The 20,176-nt window shown below is 39.4% G+C and overlaps 1 protein-coding gene across 3 annotated transcripts in view; it reads left to right on the top strand.

Annotated features, from left to right (window-relative positions):
- The window catches only part of NEDD9 (neural precursor cell expressed, developmentally down-regulated 9), a 178,546-nt gene extending 158,610 nt beyond the window's left edge, over positions 1 to 19,936 (top strand). For 2 of the 3 annotated variants that reach the window (XM_073631059.1, XM_073631057.1), the window contains 5 exons: positions 7,793 to 7,891; positions 9,167 to 9,256; positions 10,650 to 11,789; positions 17,737 to 17,826; positions 17,911 to 19,936. In XM_073631059.1, the coding sequence (XP_073487160.1) occupies positions 7,793 to 7,891; positions 9,167 to 9,256; positions 10,650 to 11,789; positions 17,737 to 17,826; positions 17,911 to 18,420 (1,929 nt within the window). In that variant the 3' untranslated portion in view covers positions 18,421 to 19,936. The remainder of the gene's footprint in view (positions 1 to 7,792; positions 7,892 to 9,166; positions 9,257 to 10,649; positions 11,790 to 17,736; positions 17,827 to 17,910) is intronic. The other variant, XM_073631058.1, reaches the window with a different exon arrangement.
- Positions 19,937 to 20,176: the final 240 nt, after the last annotated feature.

The following is a 20,176-nucleotide window of genomic DNA, read 5'->3' as shown; positions in this document are numbered from 1 at the left end:
GCTGCTATCAATCTATCCAATCTAGAGCCGAGAACCCCAGGCAAAGAGACAGCGCATCCCCGCCAGTCAAGCTCGAGGGCGCAGGTAAGTAAAACGGGGGGGCGGGGGGGGCTGGGGGGCCGGTCACTGACAGGTGTTTTTTCAATTTAATGCAAAGGATGCATTAAGGTGAAAAAACAAAGGTTTACAACCCCTTTAAGCTTTGGCAATAAAACTTGGAAGCTGATTGTTTTCTATGCAGAGCTGCACCAGATTTTGCACTCCCCAGTTTTAGTAAATAACCCCCAATGTTTTAGCTTGGAGGATTCCACCACGCTCGTGCGGAGAGAGGAATCTGTTTATTTAACAACCCATCTTTGATATCTTTCTCCCAGAATTGTATGTTCCAGCATCTTGTTGTATTCCTCATAAAAATCCTACAGGTAGAGTTGGACCTTCATAATAGACACAACAGGTGTCTATCATTGATGTACTACTGCTAAAAAGAGCTCAGCTGTCATTTACATGAGTGATCATCAGAACTTTTAGGACATGGCTTTTGGAACTATAAAGCCTTTTCTGATGACTGCTGTTGTATAACTAATGGGTTAAAGGAATGACATTCATTGAATAGATGGGTCCTGAATGTTCTGTTCTGTCCTAAGTGTTTGTACAGCAAGAGCACCTGCTGTTTGTGTAGGCCCTTCTGTTTCATTGGTGATTCACCTGGGGCAGCTGAAAAGCTTTATTGAAAACCTTCTGAAATGTTATTTAAGTCCTTGTCTTATTTTATGGCGTGGGTTTTGTAGAATAAAAAAATGGGAGCCTGGTACGTATTATGTTACCTTTGAGCCAGGTGTCATTGATATGTGTTAGAAAAGGGTTAGTCTGTATTCTTAATATTCTAAATGCATCTGGCTTAAAGTGATTGTAAACGATCACCTTGTAAAACAACCCATTCAGTTTAAAATAGCAATTTTTTGTAAAAAAACATTTATTTTTTTTTTTACCCTTTTATAAGTGATCATATTCCCTCTGTTCTCAGCTGCATAAGAGCTGGGGGGAGGAGAAACAACTTCCCAAAGAATGGCTGTGCAGCTGGGGCGTGTCAGGATAAATCTGATCATTGGAGGAGTTTACACTAGTGAACTGACCATGGTGTGTTCTGCTGCTTAGTGTGGTCAACTTTTACTAGGAAAGCAAGGGGTGTAGCAGGAACATAAGGGATTTCACATAAAGGAAGCAATACAAAGAGAACAGGATACTTTCTCATACAAGTACATGGTGCAGCAGGCTCATAACAGTAATATGAAGTGTTGGGGTAACAAACGCTTTACATATCTTATGTCAGCAGGGCAGTCTTGCAACTCCAGCAACAGACACCCCTGAAAGTGTAGTTATGTATGCACTAAAACTCATTAAAGGTGGTTTATTTAAATACTGCCAGGGTAAAATACCAAAAAGAACCACAGACTTGATGGCAAACATGGCTGTGTTGCATGTCAGAGGTGTATCTATCACAATAGTGGCGGAACAGAATTCCAGATATTTTGGCAGGAAAACCGTTTGCACATTCGTCCACTTCAAACTGATATAGTGCTTTGTCAGCTTTTTATAGCTCTACATGACCGCAGAAAAAATTTCCCCACAATTTACAGACCTTTCATTATAGGCCGGCCATACATGGAGCAATTTTCTTTCCTGCAACCATGGGTTGCAGGAAAGAAATTTGCGTGATTTCCCCATCAACACAGACAGTGTTGATGCGGGAATCCTTCCTGCCAGGCCATTGTCTTCTTGCTAGTGGCTATAGAAGCCACTAGTGATAATGGCAGGTAAAACCCGGCATGCTGGTTTTACCCAAGCCAGGTGCCAAATTCGAACCGTGTATGGCCTGCCTTAGTTACCAAGTTACCATTACCCTTAATTTGGAAATATCTGCTTTAAAGCGGTAGTAAACACAGTTTTGTTTTGTTTTTTAAACCCTGCAAGGCAATGCCATAATGTGCTATATAAATCCTGTATAATAATAGTATGCATCGCATACTAGCACAATATGTGAAACTTACCCTAAAATGGAGCCCTCACTGGCTGCATCAAATGTAAATATCTCCTAAATGGTGAATGTTTAGGAGATACTTGCAGTACTTATCGGTAAGCCTTACTATAGACTTACTTATAGGTAAAAGTCATGCATGGGAGTTTACTCCCACTTTAAGCCCCTGTTCACATCAGTGCGATTTGAAATGCGATTTGATAGGTCAAATTGCATGTCAAATCGGAGCCTATTGCCGGCAATAGGAGCATCCCAATCGGTGCAATGCCAACTTTGTGGCTCCGCACCGATTTCCAACAGCAGTTCCTGCACTACTTTAGGTGACTCCTGAGGCGATTTCAATAGACATCTGTGCATGAACCCGCACAGATGTCTTTCAAGTCGCCCCCCAAGTCGGACTGAAATGCGGCTTTGAAATCGTGCGAGTTCAAATGAGCTCGCACAATTTCAAAAACCGTGTTCAGTGTGAAAGATTGCTAATTGTCTTTAAAGAAAACTAGTCACCTATCTGAATCTCCACACCTGAAGTGTTATACTAGGGCAGCTTTATCTATCAGGGAATGTTTGTTTTTGATTATTTACTTGTATTCTCTCCTTGTCAGAGCAGAAATTTCAAGTAAGACTTGTCTCATGCCTGAAATACCTTAATCAGAAGAATACAACATTATGGCCACTAAATGGAGATGACAATCAAAAGAAAATAAACATATTAGACACAATACAGGGATTATTCATGATGCTTGTAGGAATGTTCAGACATTCACACAACAATTTTTCTATACATAGACCTCTCAGTACAATAGAAGCTTTATTTCTTCTGCTTTATATAAGCAATCATGTATAAGAAGAGTCACACAGTATGGTACCTAATAATGTACTGAGACATTTCATATATACCACAGTTTTGCAGCTAATGTTTGGACCTGATCAAGTTGAACTTGCTTGACAATGTGTATGTACAGTGTGTATATACTAATAATAATCTAGGATTGCCGTGTCAGGGCCGTAAATATCGGGGACCAGTACTGGTGACATTACTAGCCACAGCACCTGCCCCTGTCTATAAGGAGTGACAGCAGAGGTCAGATCACTTCCCTCTGATCTCAGGCTAGTTTACAGACTGTCACCTTGCCTTTCACATATCTGGAGCATGTCCAGTAGCGGAAAGAAATGATTTGCTTCACTATTATTTTCTCACACAAGATCCCTCATTGTTTTCCTCACAGCTTCTCCCTGAGAAAATCAGTCTTAATGGAAAAACCAGGAACTAAAATGTGAGCGACAGGAAGTAGTGTAACCTCTGTGTACGCCGGTACAGAGGAAATTACACAGTACAGACGTATTTCTTCAGTGTGGGCAGATACTGTAATAGGCTGCTTTTATCTAGGCCTCTGCATTCTTTCAAAGTTTATAACATTGTCCTTTTTGTTTCTCACATTTTCACTATGGGTGCATTGTTTAAGGCCTCCTTCAAAGCAAGGGCACCACGATATGGTACATTTACATTCAATCATTCTACACAGTTAGTAAACGTATTTAAATGTTGCCACATACGGAGAGGAATCAATTTACCACAAAAGATTGCAAGATTTTTTATTTTTAACTGCTGCATTTTATTTATTTATTCTTTTATAAAATAAAAAAATTATATCTGCGCTTAGTGATTGAGTGATTTAAGTGATATAAAATTTCCAATTGATGACTTGCAGTTGAACACTATAATCCATTGGGCACAAAATAGTAATATAAATGATAAAGTGCAGCGCTAAGTTTAGGCACAAAATGACCCTGTGCATGAAAAACGTATGTAAAATTAAGTACAACACAATATGATAAGTGTGCAATATAACCTAAAACATGAATAGCATAAATTCAAATAAAGTGCAACTGTGCAGTGCAATATAATAAATTGTGCTGTATACAACCAAATAGTTGTTATTATTATACAGTCCTATGTGACAGTGTATGGTGAAACCAAAGTCGCATACAAAACACACAAAAGTGCGAAAAAGACGATAAAAATGAAATAACAAAAGTTCATATATTGCTGGAATCCAATATAGTGACTTCAAGGTGCAACATATAACGTAGATAGGGTGCTCAATTGCGTGTTTCCCATCACCTCATTAAGATAAAAGGCTTACCAGAAAGCCTGCCACCTCCCTTACTCAGGGGGAGTTAAACAGCGCTTTTAGTAGAATCAAAGATTCACTGATGGAAGACTCTGGCATTCCCCTCTGAAAGGATCCATAGACATTAAATGGAGTCCAAGTGGTGTGGGCAGCAGGAGATGATAATATAAAAAAGAAGAAAGGCTCCAATAGCATAGGAAGTCTTCCCAAAGCGTTTTATTAAAAGAAGGGAGTTGCAATACAAAAACTCCAAAGCAAATATAAAAAATTGAAGAAGTGATCCTTGCAAGGAAAAAAGACATACAAGTCCGTTTAAAATCAGATTGCGCATGCGCAGAACGTGTGTGCGTAGAGTCTCGACGATCGTTTCGTCAGATGTGACGTCGTCTTTTATGCACATTTTGTTATATTTTTCTTTCACCAAAAATGGTATAAATTCTACAGTAAACATGGGGAATTAGAAAAATGTTTGGACCAACTGAGCATATCAGCACCTCATCCTGATTAAACGTAGAAAGAAAAGTAAATGGAATTTTTAAGGGTGCCGAAACCCCCCTCAAAGTCTCATCTTTAAAATCAAGAATTGCATTACAGTAAATCGTTAAAAAATCTTGGGGGAAGATGATCCCCTTAAAAGTACATAGTGATAGCAGCTCAGCTTTCCTGACATACCCTTATTTACCAATCGTATTCATACAGATATCAATACACCAAATATAATATATAGTTCAAAGGGGAGGATGGTAAAAAAAAACAAAATGTTTCGCAGTTGTAGCTTCTTCGGAGGTTCAGGAAATATTGTTGAGCGAAGTGACCCTACACATAAAACAAGTGTAAGGGAAGCACAGCATACCCAGTGCATGCAAGGAGCCACATGGTAAATTCTGCATTATTATATATCATTGAGGTGTGAAGTATAGTCTTATGCTTTAGGACTTCATCAGACAGGCGCTGGCATCCTTCCTGCGCGTTGAGACACTTTTTTCCACATTTGCATCCACCATAGAGCTTCAAGCAGGCAGCTCATGGAAGTGAATGCAGACACAGTTGTTGCATGGACACAGCTGCATGTCAAAATTTGACATCCGTGCAGGAGCAAGTACACGGATTCAGACACACACGGGTTGTCTGCGTTTTGAATCCGTGCACCCACTCCTGCACGCATGTCAGATTTTGACATATGGCTGTGTCCATGCAGCCACTGCGTCCGCATCCAATTCTAAAAGGCTGCCTGCAGGCTGCTCCAAAGTGGATGTAGACGCAGAAAAAAAAGCGGCTCAGCATGCAGGATGGATGCCAGTCTAAATGGGCCCTTTAAGAAATTCTCAGGCACAAATACCTAATATATATCGTGAATATTTAGCCGATAAATAAAACAGTAGATGGCTGTTTAAACTGTATCTAAGCCCTAAAAAAAAAAAAAATCTAATGTATTGTTGCTTATCAGTCATTAGATGAGGTGGCTGCATTTGTTTTCTTTTTTTTTTGGCTTTTTTTTTCCTTTATTTGTAAGAATAAATGATGCGAGTGCCAGAAGTGTGCAAAAAGTCCAGATTTATTAATCTTGATGAAAAGACCACAAAGTAAAACTAATGTGGTTCGGGGAATCAAAGCTCCCTCTTTGAGGGTTTAAATGCTGGTGGTAAAAGGAGAAAGTACTGGAAATGAATGTAAGAATACAAGTATGACGGTGAGATTATTGAAAGAATGATCATCCGTTGTTTTGGGGGTTTTTTTGGCATGCTGGTCTCCATATCGAAAATTAATCGGTTACTAAAGTACAAAAATTCTCGTACGACAGAATAGAAATTCGGAAGTGATGTAATGTATTTGTATTGTATTTTCAGGCGAAAACTGTACTGATTAAACAAAAATTTGTACGTTCTGGTATTGTACAAGAAAAATGTTCGTGTTTGTCATTTCGGAAATTTTTTAGCGAAAGCTGTGTAGTAACGATCAGATTATCGTACGATCGCTTCGAAAGTGGTACCTTTTATATTCTGATTGCGCGTATGGGTCTTAACAGTCTGTCCTTGGGTGGTTTTGCTCACTCTTCCCTGTATCTATGGCTGGACCAGGCTGTATCCCAACTAGGCTGGACTTCAAACACTCAATTTGTAAACATTGCATTCTACACCAATAATGGGTGCACGAACAATAATGATGCATGGTCAACATATGAAGAAAAGGTCAGCATGCTACATTGGAAAATATCTCATGGATCGCATCTCATGGATGCAAAAGTACAAAAACAGATATTGTTCCATGAAGTGTTGGGGACACAGACCCAGCAATTTTTTTTTTTTTATTATGCTATGTGAATAGCAAATAGTAGGTGAGATCCCAGTTTGGCTGCAATGTGGAAATAAGCCTTAACATGATACAATACTGCTTTAGTGCAATATCCTTTTTTTTTTTTTTACATAAATGTCATCCAACCTATATACACAATAACTATGTAAGTATTCCATCCTGAATTGGAAGGACTCTTCTGTATGCTCTTGTCACATAGCCTAAGACTTAAGCATTTCTCGCAGAGATGTGATTACAGGCCTGCTTATTCGGTGTTTGGGTTAGGGCCTTACCATTATCTGCAGGCTCTCCAGCTGTTTCTTTTGTTGCACAAGCTAGCGATTAAAAGCTTGGAATGTGCTGTTTGTTCCACAAAATGACTGCAGGAATTTAGTGGAAACCTAAATAAGTGAAATGGCAGGGAGTTCATTAGCATAGAAGCCAGGAAGTACATTCCGAAGGAGGCAGCACATATAGCCAAAGAAATATTTCCTTTTACTGGAATGTCCCTGTTTTTTTTCACTGGATAAGACGTTTATAATAAAAATATTCCCCATTCTTGAGATAGTATTGTCATCCCACAACTATAAATAAAGGTGCATGGTTATAATGCTTGCCATTTTTTATTCCATTTTCTATGATGTACAGAAAAAATATGTTGGCATTGTATATATAACACTGCTTTGACATGATATTGCAGAAATAAATAAATGTATGTAGATAATTATTATCAGAGAATATACAGTAATTGTCTCTTTTTTATTCGTTTGCTACTGGGATTCATTTTTGATTCATGTCTGAAAGAACTGTGTTTCCCAAAACAATAATTTACCACCACTGAAAAAAAGAACATTGACATTTGTCTAGTAGTTACTAGAGGATTGCATGCAGGACTACTTTTATACTTTTTGATAAATGAGGACTGTCTCCTGTTGTGTGTGTATACAGTTACTCCTCGTTTAACAACTCCTCCGACTTACGACCGGCTCTCCCCACTCTAACGTCACGTATAGTGCAGTACAGTACAGAATTCTAGTTTTTGTTCTGTAATTATGCAAATTAAAACAATGTTATTGAGCTGAAGTTTTGTGTTTAGACCTTTTTATCACAATACAGCACAGTACAGTAGTTAAGAATTCTTAAAATACTGATTACTTGTGATTCCTCATTTAACAACCTGGCCGTTGGAGCGGAACCTGGTCGTTAAGTGAGGAGTACCTGTATATACATTTTATACTGCATACTTACTTTATTTATGACATACTGTATTAATACTATGTACAAGCTGTCATTTAATGCTCATGTAGTATTTCTGTTTTTTTTTCCATTATAGGCAGTAAACCCAATCAGGCATTGTCAAGGATATAACCATGAATCAGGTTCAATATGGCAAGCCAGTGTCTATGATATCCCACCGGCTCGCCCTCAGGGGGTAGGTACATAAGGACATACTGAAAATTCAAAATATTTAATATCAACATTTTTTTTTATTATTACATTTATTTTTTGTATTTGCAGAGGTTACAGTTTTGTGTTTCTTACATCAGTTCTTGAATTAGTTGTACTGGTATTCGTTAGAATTGCTGGAAACCAAGCAGTTATTATTTATTTATCAGCATTATTCTGCCCCGCCATAGTGGATATGTACAAATGAAAATTTGCTATAGTTGTATTTACTGCTTTACACATTAAAGTTGGCCCTACATGGGCTAAACTGGACATTTTATCTTTACAGTGAAGACTTTTCCTAACTTAAAATTACAAAAGGCACCCATGAATGTGAGATAATGATCAGGTGACAATTATCATGTCTATGGGCAGCATCAAATACCAGTAATGAGCCACTGACTGACTAACAGTTATGCCCCATACACACAATCGGATTTTCCAAAACAAATGTTGGATGTGAGCTTGTTGGCGGAACGTCCGACCGTGTGTATGCTCCATTGAACATTTGTTGTCGGACTTCCCGCCAACAAATGTTGGCTAGCAGGTTCTCAAATTTTCCGCCAACAAATTTTTCTTTGTCGGACTTTCCGATCATGTGTACACAAGTCCGTCGCACGAAAGTCCACGCATGCTCAGAATCAAGTACGAGCCGGAAGCGCTCGATCTTGTAAAACTAGCATTCACAATGAAGATATCACATACGTCTTGTACGTCACTACGTTCGTAATTGTTGGCCAAGATTTGTGTGACCGTGTGTATGCAAGACAAGTTGGAGCCAACATCCGTCGAACAAAAATCTGCGGTTTTGTTGTCGGAAAGTCCGATTGTGTGTACAGGGCATTAGTTGGGTTGAAATATTTCTGTAGGACCTTGTTGTTTAGGGCTGCACTCTGGATATCTGCCTGCCCTTCTCTTTTCTCCATAGCTCACAACCTGGCGATGTGAGTTCGTAAATTAATGAAAAAATAGTTTCATGAGAAATATATTTTGCTAGTCAGATCATGCTCACGTGCCAAGCACCACTTGTGGCCAAAGTAGTTCATTAATCTTGCAAATTGAGGATTCAGCATTTTCTGAGTGACTTGATTGCTAAAGTACAACAATTCTTTGGCTATCCTAGGAAAGTTGCTACACATATGTCTATATCCAGATAGTTGTGTAATTTTGATCTGTATCCAGATCTGTAGCTTTGATTTACAAATTTTGTAACTCTAAAAGCTAAAAAAACTCAAATAAGTTTATCCCACTTCTGTTCCAGGTATATGATGTTCCACCACCTTCTAAAAATAGCATGGGCTTAAGTCCAGCCAGAGAGCAAGGAATTTACGATGTTCCTCCTCCACAAGCGGTAAGGATTTCATTTCTCTTTTCATTATTCATTATTTCAATCTTGGTTACCTATGTATGCAGCTGCATTTATTATTCATGGCAAGAATGCGGTAATTTTATCCAAAAATATAGTGATATTTGATAATACTGACATGTGACCTATTGATTATGTGAAGCGTGTATTTCTTTACTGGTCCAATTTAAAGTTATGTTATCCAGTACTGCTGGATAGATTAATGATGAATAATCCAGCCTTCTTACTGGGCTGGTTCTTCCCTGAAAGGAAGGATCAGCTAGTTTGAATTCCAAAGTTTCTCTTTGGTAAAGATCACATTGCCAATAACTAGGCTTTTTGTTATAAAAACACCACTGGAGGAACCCTGAAGCAACAGTTTCTTCTAGAAAGGTAAGTATCTTAGACTATCTGTTAGTCCCTTATTTATCAACCCCAGAAAGACTGTTACATATCAAAATAGGACCAATTTCAGCAATTCCACTAAGACCAGGCAGCAGTGTTTAATTTTGGCAGCAAATTTCCATTTAGTTTTAGTCTTAAGCCTCGCATACACGGTACAAAAGGGCGTGTGCCAGGATCTTGTCTTGCATACTAACGGTACACAATTGTTGTGCCACAAACGCGAACGTAGTGATGTACTACAAGGAATTTCAGCTCTTGAGCGCCACCCTTTGGGCCCCTTCTGCTAATTTTGTGTTGGGGAGCAGTGATTCCGAGCATGCATGTTTGTAATTTCAACTTTTGTGTGACGGATTTGTGTACTGACCATATGAAAATCTGACGTCAAACCGTTGTCCACCGAAAATGTACTAGCCTGTCATCCAACATTTGTTGGAAAATTGGACAACAGTTGTCAAAAGGAGCGTACTGACGGTAAGATTTTAGGACAACAATCTGTCAACAGACAATCCCCTGCCAACAATCGTACCGTGTGTAAAAGGCTTAAGTCTTTTAACTAAAATGGCATTTTAGTTTTAGTCCCATTTTAGTTTTCTGACTAAAGTGCCATTTTAGTTTTAGTCGTATTTTAGTCATCTCAATTGTTTTAGTAGTATTTTAGTCGACTAAAATAAAAAAAAGTTAAAAAAAGTTAAAACTTGTTAAAAAGTTAACACTGCCAGGTAGACTGAAACACAGAAAATGTTTCATTATGCTTTTGTAATTTTTTTAAACAAACAAATAAATACATTGTGTTGTTTGAAGTTTATTGTCTTGGCATAAAATATGTGATATACATCAAAATGGCAACGGAAACAGTCCGCCACAGTGACAGTTTAGAATTAGTAACTTTTGTTTATTTTTAAATATTAGACTAGCTATAAAACCTGAATTTGTTTTTGAATTAAGACAGTTGGTTTGCTAAATAAGTAATTCTGTTATACTTTCTGTTTTATAGATCTATAACACCTTGCCCCCAACTAAGGATAAAATGTACGATTTCCCTTCTTCAATGAAGCAAAAGCCTGAAGCAACATATGACACCTTGCCTCCAAGTTCAAAAACCTGTCAAGAACAATGCATGAAAATGAACGGACATTTACATTCTGAGACACCTCCAAGGAAATCCAGCTTATACGATTTTCCTCGTAATCAGCAAAATCCGTGCACATCTGAAGATTATGATTTCCCTCGAGGAGTCCATTTCTCTGGGGAGACTGGAAGTTTTCCTGATGACCAGGAAGGGATCTATGACTTCCCACCACAGGTTCAGCAGGACTGTAAAGGGATTCAGGATGCAACTGACGGTGTAAATAGACTTTCATTCTCTAGCACTGGAAGCACTAGGAGCAACATGTCTACGTCTTCCACAACTTCCAAGGAATCTTCTGTGACATCCTCGCCTTCTCAGGACAAAAAACTCTTGATGGATCCTGACTCTGCTATTGAACTGCTGTTGAAACTTCAACAAATGGTGGAGTCTTCTGTCTCTAAACTTTTGACATTTGTCAATGTTGAGTGGCGATCTTACAGTTACATGGAAAGGCATATTAATGAAATACATTCTGCAGTAGACAAAGTAAAGCAGTCCCTATTTGAATTTCTCCACTTTTCAAAAGGGGCTACAGTAAATGCATCTTGTGTGTCGGAGCCTGGACTTTATAATAAAATGAAAAGAGAGTTACAGAGACTAGATGACTCTCATCAAATCTTAACACAAACCAGTCAAGAACTCAATAATTGCAACTGGTCGCTCAATGTTCTTTCTTTCAATAAAACTGCCAACAAATGTGACAACCTTGAAAGGTTTATCATGGTTGCTAGGACGATTGTGGATGATGCAAAGCAGCTAACAACAACAGTTAGTATTAATGCTGTGCATTTATTTAAGCATGCTCCTGCCAATGTGCAAAAAAGAAGACCTTCGGACGTAATCAGCAGTGTTTCTGAAATTTTGTACAGTGACTCAAAACCTCATATACAAGATGACAACAAAAAGTCCTTCCAACATATGGGGAAAGAACATAACCCTAATTTCATAAGTCGGGATGGCACAATGAGAAGCTGGATGGATGACTATGATTATGTCCACTTACAGGTAATATTTGCATATTTAACTAGATTTTAAGTGTTATATTCTATTTTAGTTTAACACGAGCAGTACATTTTTGGAGAGCCAGCAAGTCATTTTAAATTATAGCACTGCTAGAAGTGTTCACCTAACCCATCAATTTGTTATCCAATGACTGGTTATGTAAAAGTCTTAGAAGACATACACAGTCACAGCATTTCTATTGACTGAGGGAATGCAGAGCATTCTCTTACAGTTCGTAAAAAGATTTTCTGAGGACCTCATTCAGACCATCTGGACACCTGTTGCGCACCAGTGGCATAAATAGTTTACGTGTCCCTATTTAAGAGAAAGCTCATTACATTCATTCTGCTGTAAAACCACTGCTTGAAATGTAGTTTTTATGAACCCTATACTTCCCTGCTGTTAATAATAGTTTGTACAAGTACTTTTAACATATAAAGTGCAGGACTCCAAGTGCATTTTTAGCATCACAAATGAGAAACAGTGTCCAGTTAGAACTGGTAACTGTAGGCCACTAGGTTATCAACTTGCTGTTGCAGGCCCAGTCTCTTTTCTGCTAACTGACAGGGTCCAAAGTATATAATGTTGGCCATAATGCAAATGTTATTTTGTAGATTTAACTATCCTACAAACTCCTTTTTCATAGCTGACATAACCTAGTAACATCCCATTGGTTTTAAAGTGCTGTACCCCTATTTTATCCACTTAGATAGCCCACAATGTTCCAGCCCATCCTATCTGCTCTGCAGCAGAGATTATTTGTTGTGATCCAGATATCCCAAAATAAATTACAATTGTATTGATTAAATGACCTGTCCTACATCCTCCCGTATGACTAACATAGCAGCAGAGGTTCAGTTGTATGGTTAGACAATATATTCAAAACAATTACACTGCAATGGAGTCAATGGTATCTATAGTATACAACAGATCATATTATTTGTTTTTCTGGATTTACAATCCAATAAATGTGTAGTTTCAAGAAGAATCATCCTGAAGCCATAAAAACTATAATATCTATTAAAGCTGATTTCCAGCTTGCTTTTTTACCTAAAATGAAAACAGATGTTATATTTACCTCCTCTCCTGAGTGTACCCTCATTGCAAGTTGCTTGCTATGGGGGCACATGTCCGGGCTCGCTCCTGAGCCAGGCTGTGTGTGTCCATAGACATGCGCAGCGCGGCTCAGCCATGCCCCCAGTTATCTTTTCACTTGGTTTGATTGAGAGCAGCAGGAGCCAATGGATCCCACTGCTACCAATCTGTCTTCTGAGAGCAGGATGAGAGACCAGATCTGCTGCAGATGGGCACAGTGCTGGATCGATGTAGGACTCAAGTAAGTATTTATCGAGGGGGGACAAACAGATAATGGAGGTTTGTTTTTTGTTTTTTTTTTTACCTTAATGCAGGTAATTCATTAAGGTAAAAACCTTTAGAATCACTTTAAATAGTTTGTTTAGACCAAGATAGTCCAAATGAACTTTAACCTCCACTACTAGATGTGCCTGCTGTGTGCGCTGTTATGGACTTTATGTAGCCCCTCAGCTACATACAACATATAGCGCTGTGTTGCAGCAGCAGAACTAGAACGTCCTGCTCCCAGAACCAAAGTGTGTCAGGGTGAACCTGGATGAATGCTGCTTAGCCATTTGCATGAAGCTTTGTATTCTAAAAATGAATGGCTGAGTCAGAGATCATGATGTCATCTAATCGCCTTCATTCATAGAATACAAATCTCCCTGTGAATAGCTGTGCAGTGTTCAGCCTGACTCAATTTTGTTCTAGGACAGGATGGGAAGTTCCCATCCCGCTACTGGAACACAGCACTGTATACTGTATGTAGCTGAGGCTACATACATAGAACGCACACAGTGGGCACGTCCAGTACTGAAGAAATTAGTTCATTTGGACCAGCTTCCAAATGAATTACTTAAACTTCACTAAAAGCTGAAGATCGGCTTTAAATATGTCACTTTTTAATGCACTTGCATGTCGTTTTGCCAAAAACTTGTTTTTCATGTTGCTGTTTTTTCTGTTTCAGAAAGGCTAAAATTAAAGTTATGTCTGCATGCATAATAAAACTTCAGACTTCTCATATGCCTGTATTTGTACAAGAGTTTATTACAAAAGAAAAGATGGTAGATTAGCTATTTTATTTGTTGGTATAGCTGAATCTAAATTCCATATCTGATACTTATTAATATCAAACATATTAAATTGTAATCATGTAAAAGTAATCCAGGATAGAACCTGATTGATGTGCGCACCGCGGTTCCTGCCTACAAGTTAATTAAGCTATAGGCCTCCTTGCTCTAGGCCCCTTTTGAGCACAGTCCCTGGAATTCATAAAGACTGGCGCAGGTAGATCTTACGAAAGTGTCCCTCATGCATGTTAAAAGTGGTGAAGAATGGGCTAAATGTATATACCCGTCTAGAACTTGAATCTGGCACATGCTGCACCACTTTTAGAAGGCACAAGAAACACTTTCCTAAAATCTGTCTGAACCAGTTTTTCTCTCTCTACGCCAGGAGCGGCCGGTCCATTAGGGGCGCCACCCTCATACGTTTGTATCAATTTTTCTTTTTTTGCAAGCCACATGATTAGAGCCGGAGGCTTTAATTGGCTTGAAAAGGGTTGGGCTCGGGGCACAAAGCACTGCGCCCTGAGATACCCACTTGTGACAATAGTGAATCAATATTCACTATGATCTTCCGGCTTCTCCTCCTGGGCAGTCAGGACAGGAGGGGGATTGGGTTGGGCGGGAGAGAAGAAGCCGCGAAGGGGTGAGTGCGAGTGTGAGTGCAGGGGGGGGGGGGGGTTTGGGGCGACTGTCACCATGGAGAGGCTGAGTTCTTGTGGATCTGGGGGGGTTTGTTTGTCGCAAACCCCCCCCCCCCCCCCCAAAAGCTTTGCACCAGCCGCCACTGCTCTATGCCAAAGGAGAGCTGGTCTTAATTAGCTCCACTTTTACTGTACACTTGGCGCATTCAATGTGACATGCTGAGTGGCGCATTTTAGAAATATCTAATTTTGGTGCATAAGTCTCTTTTAATACCAAAAGTGTTGCACATGCTTCATGAATTTGGTGCAATACATTAACAAGAGGGATTAACACCAGAAAAGTGGCCCAGCAGCTTTACTGAATTTCCCCAAATGTGTGTTTTGCATGCTCACTTTCAGTATTTCCCATGAAAATGCACAGATATGTTAATTTAACAGGGGTAAGCTTGTTGCCTCTGGGATTTTGACACCCTATTCTTCAGCCTTTCAATATATTGAGGCCTTGGAGTCATCAGACTACGGGCTAGTGCAAGAGCAGCAGCAGAGTCCTAAATCATATTTGTGGATTTCCTTCACAGCTTTGCTAATAGTTAAAGAGGAACTGCAGTCTGCTCACATAATTTGTAATAAAAACATATTTGCCATTCTGAAGCTTCCCTCCAACCACTTTGCATATTTTATATATATATATGTGTCTGTGTAAATCCAGGAAGTGAACAGGCAGCAGCTTCAGCTGCCCACAGTTAAAATGGCTGCAGCCAGACTTGCAGAATTCTGTAAATCTCCCTCTCCACTAAGTCTGGCTGCAGCCATTTTAACTGTGGGCAGCTGAAGCTGCTGCCTGTTCACTTCCTGGATTTACACAGACACACGGAGGCACACCTCCAGCTCTGCATCCTTCATTGGCCCTCTTATGACTCATCCCCCCCTCCCTTCCTGGCAAACTCTCACAAGAGTAAGAGAGAGAGCCGTGCATGATGTGATAAGCCTAGGCTTTTTACCAGACAAGAAACAGGAAGTGGGCTGTATAAGGTATTTACTGGCAGAAAAAAAAAGTTTTACTATCCAAAGTTAAAAAAAAACAAGGGCCCAAGATTTAATAGATGGAATAATGAAAAACTGACTGAAGGCCCACTTTAAATAGCACAGCCAGCAAGGACCTTCCAGCTAGAGGCACTGATTGGTGGTTTCTTTGGCATTCTGCATGGCTCTGAGATAGAATGCATATTGAAAACATTGTCTTACTATTTTCTTATAATTTACAGTGTTCAAAGTACTCATAGATCAGCCTTTCTCAACCTTTTCAAAACAGAGGAACCCTTAAAATAACTTTCCGGGCTCAGGGAACCCCTGATAAAAATGACTATATCTACAGCTCATGATACATTAGAGTGTTGTCCAATGGAAAAAAAAGCTGATTACACTTGTAGACATTTGGAAGAATTACCCCCTTACAGACAGCTAAAAATATCAATGGTGTAAGTGGGAACGTATCTGAGAGGCAGAATTGGTCATTGCACAAGGAACCCCTAGCAACCTCTGGAGGAACCCTAGGCTTCTGGATTAAAGTGAAACTGTGGTTTCCCATTAAAAAGAAATATGTGCTGCAGCACTTAACCACTTGCCGACCGTATAACTTAGGTATATGGGGCCAAAGTGGCAACGATGTGCCGGATCACATACCTAGTACATGATCCAACACTTCCGGGTCTGGGGCGCCCATGACTCGATGTCCGCCGCCACCGCCGATTGTTAAGTACACAGGCAGAACGGCGATCTGCCTATGTAAACAGGTTGCCGTTCTGTCAGTAGGGAAGGCATTAATCCTGTGTTCCTGCAAAGCAGTGACATGGATCTATGCCTTCCCTTAGTAAAAACACCCCCACCCCCCCCGCAGTACACAAGCACTAGCTAGGAACACATTTAACCCTTTGATTGCCCCTGATGTTAACCCCTTCCTAGCCAGTGTCATTAGTACAGTGACAATGCATATTTTTTTTAGCACTGATCACTGTATTAGTGTCACTGGTCCCCAAAATGTGTCAGTGTCCGATTTGTCCGTTGCAATATCACAGTCCAGCTATAAGTCACCGATCACTGCCATTACTAGTAAAGAAAATAAAATAAATATCCCGTAATCTGTAGACACTACCTTTTGGGCAAACTGATCAATATACGCTTATTGGGCTTAATGTAGCAGAATACATTTTGGCCTAATCTGATGAAGAAATTTGATTTTTTTTTTTAATTAGATCTGTTTTATAGCAGAAGGTTTTTTTTTTTTTCAAAATTGTCAGTCATTTTTTGTTTATAGCACAAAACCCCAGAGGTGATCAAATACCACCAAAAGAAAGCTCTATTTGTGGGGAAAAAGGACATAAATTGTATTTGGGTACAGCATCGCACGACCGCGCAATTGTCAGTAAAAGTAACGCAGTGATGTATCGTAAAAAATGGCCTTTTCACGAAGGGGGTAAATCTTCCAGAGGGCAAGTGGTTAATTATAAGTGCATCTGCACATACAGTTTTCTTTTAGTCCCCCTGCAAAGTTCTACCAATACCTAAGGATCCTGCCTGTGAATTCACCTAATGCAGCTTCCTGTGATGGTGTGGCAACGATCCTGCCATGCTTTTCAATTCAGAGCAGAGTTGCCACTCTCATGTAGGTTGTGCCTGCTTGCACTGCCGTGTAATGAAAAAATGTTGTAGGGGACGTTGCCATCATCATTACCGAAAATACTGCTGATTCATAGTCTGTAGCTTGTCACTCAGCACCTGACCCAGTCCTGCCCGCTGCTTTCTAGATTGGCAGCACTGCCTCTGATGCTGAAACCCTCCCAATGTGAGCTGCAGTGTCTGGAAGGGGGAGTGTATGAGACACAAATGAAGGAGGAGTAGGCTCAGCCAGGGAGGGTAGAGGAAGATTTTAATTTACTCTGAGGATTGTGCATTGCATAGTAACTGGTTACTGCTTACACGGTCATACAGGAACCTTAGTTGTACTTTTGGCACCACCTTTAACTACTTTTTACATCATGACTTTACCCTAACAAAATGTTTGGCAGATTCTATATATAGAAATGACCTCACTGTGATTTATGTTCTGACCCGCTGTTTCCACTACATAATCACTAAAATGTTTTAACCGAGACGTGCTTTATTTTTCAGGGAAAAGAAGAATTTGAACGTCACCAGAGAGAGCTTTTAGAGAAGGAAAATATTATCAAGCACGGAAAACCACAACTAGAACAACATCAGGTAAGCAGTTTCCCCTTTCTTTTCATTTACCGTTATTTTTAGAGATGACAGAGGAGATCATGTTTTTTATTATCTCTGTTGCAGCTGAGTCAGTTCCAGCAGCTGGAGCAAGAGATTACCAGACCAATGGAAAATGATATCTCAAAGTGGAAGTCACCTCATAGTGTCCCTGTTGAAAGCAGCGCCCTGACACCTCAAGATAAGCAGCTGCTGTCCTTTTACTCTGACCAATGTGAGAGACTTTTCATCTCCCTCCTCAACTCCATTGACGCCTTCTTCAACTGCATGAGCTCCTCACAGCCTCCCAGGATTTTTGTTGCTCACAGCAAGTTTGTCATCCTGAGCGCCCACAAACTGGTATTTATTGGCGACACTCTGGCAAGGCAAGTGTCCACAAAGGAAATCTGCAACAGACTGATGAATTCCAGCAACCAGTTGTGTGAACTGCTGAAAAGTATTGTGATGGCTACTAAGATGGCCGCTTTGAACTATCCAAGTTCTGCTTCATTGCAGGAAATGGTGGACCGCGTGACAGAACTTTCCAACCAGGCACAGCTTTTTAAACTTTCTTTAGCTCAGATGTCATCCTTATGAGACTCTCTGTACCTATTATAGCTGTATATATTTATAGTGTCTATGACTAGAGATTCAGAGTTTTTTTTTCTGTAAATATTAACGTTATATTTTTGTAGATTTTTGTATTGTGTAAAAAGAGAACAAATGTGGTATTTTGGCTTGGCCATAACATTTAGAACAAATATAATGCTCATTGATATACAATGATATATTACATGCTAATGTTCCCCCAAAACAAGCACCTTACGTGATGTAAAAAAGACATTGAAAAAACCTGTACATCCGTATACTTTACTTCTGTGAATGTATTGAAATAGCAAACTACTTTATAAGGCACCAACACCATTTGTCCATCTTGATGTTAGTTGACTATGTGACCTTTGCAAAAAAAAAAAAATACTGACTTTCCTATAGTTGCTATTTTTCTGTTCTATGAATAATTTCACACCAAGGTCCATTTTTTCCAACTAAGCCAAAAGTGGTGATCAGATGGCCTTTTTTGCTGAAATATGACGATGTAGATAAGATAGTGTGCAGTATCTTTTAGCAAAGATGTCACCTCTTATCAAGATAAAAGGGAATACAGATGAATTGTAACTGGTTGGTATTGGTTACGGAACTTTCCACATTGCTATTAACTTTATTAAAGCCCAACTTTACTCAAACCTTCTTTTGGAGCATATGTGAAAGGGATAAAGTATGTTTTTTTTTTTGCCTTTGGAGTTCCAGTTGGGCAGATTTCTCCTCACTTCTTGTCACCATGTCATCAGGACAGGAAGTCAAATAAAATCTCTTCAACAGAGACAAACAGCAGTGTAAACACCTTTCAGTAGAGTGGAGCAGGCTTAGAACTTGTGTCAGGTCCTTATTCTGTTCAGTGTCCTCTTTTAAGAGTTTGACCTTGATTCCCTGTCCCAGTGACACCACATCAGGACAGTAGACAGAGATCTCACCAGCACACCATTAGGGAAGAATATCAACAAGATGTTTATTCCACACCATAGAGAAAGTGATGTTTCTGGGCAACTAAGGACCCCTTCCTCAGCCAAACAATGCATCCGGTCATGGTCTGTCTGGGGAAGGGGTCATCATTGGCCCCAAAAAGGTGATGGTGAATAAATTCATTTTAAATGATGTGTCGGTGAGATTTCTGTATTTGAACTTTGTTTTGGGACACCCCCATCAGTCTCTTTACTGCAACACCCATGATATCTTAGATTTATGACTGTAAGGAAAGCGCTGGAATTCAAAAAAACGAAATCTTGTTGACACAGACTTCAACAAAACACGACAGAGTAAACTTCTACCCTTCCCCACTCTATGCAAAACTAAAAAAAAAATATATATATAGGCTGGGGTTTAGCTTTAAAGGTCACAATGCCTGACTCCTTTTGAAAGTGAAGACAGTGTCATAACTTATATTAATGTTTATTAGATCACGTTTGTACCACAGTTATGTCTGTGAGGTAAATATTTAAACATTTTTATGTAAAAAAAATAAAATGCAAAAGATTATTTTGCCGAAAGAAACTCATCACAGTTTACTGGTTTTATTACTTTACTATTAAAACTACTCTCCTATTTCCTGTAAAATTATGAGAGGCTGAAAGCTGCTGTGGCTGGATGGTGCAGCAAGTGTTACTAACATTTAGGGCAGTATGTGCCCAGGGACAAATGTTCAGAATTCAAGCAGTCTTCGTTCCGGACATTGGTTACTAGGCACATACTGGCCTTAACATTTGTAGCATGTATAAAAGCATATGTAATTTTACTT

The sequence above is a fragment of the Aquarana catesbeiana genome, linkage group LG05 (assembly GCF_042186555.1).
Source record: "Aquarana catesbeiana isolate 2022-GZ linkage group LG05, ASM4218655v1, whole genome shotgun sequence".
NCBI lineage: Eukaryota > Metazoa > Chordata > Amphibia > Anura > Ranidae > Aquarana > Aquarana catesbeiana.
Note: the sequence above shows the minus strand (reverse complement) of the source record. Positions and strands in the feature narration are given on the sequence as shown.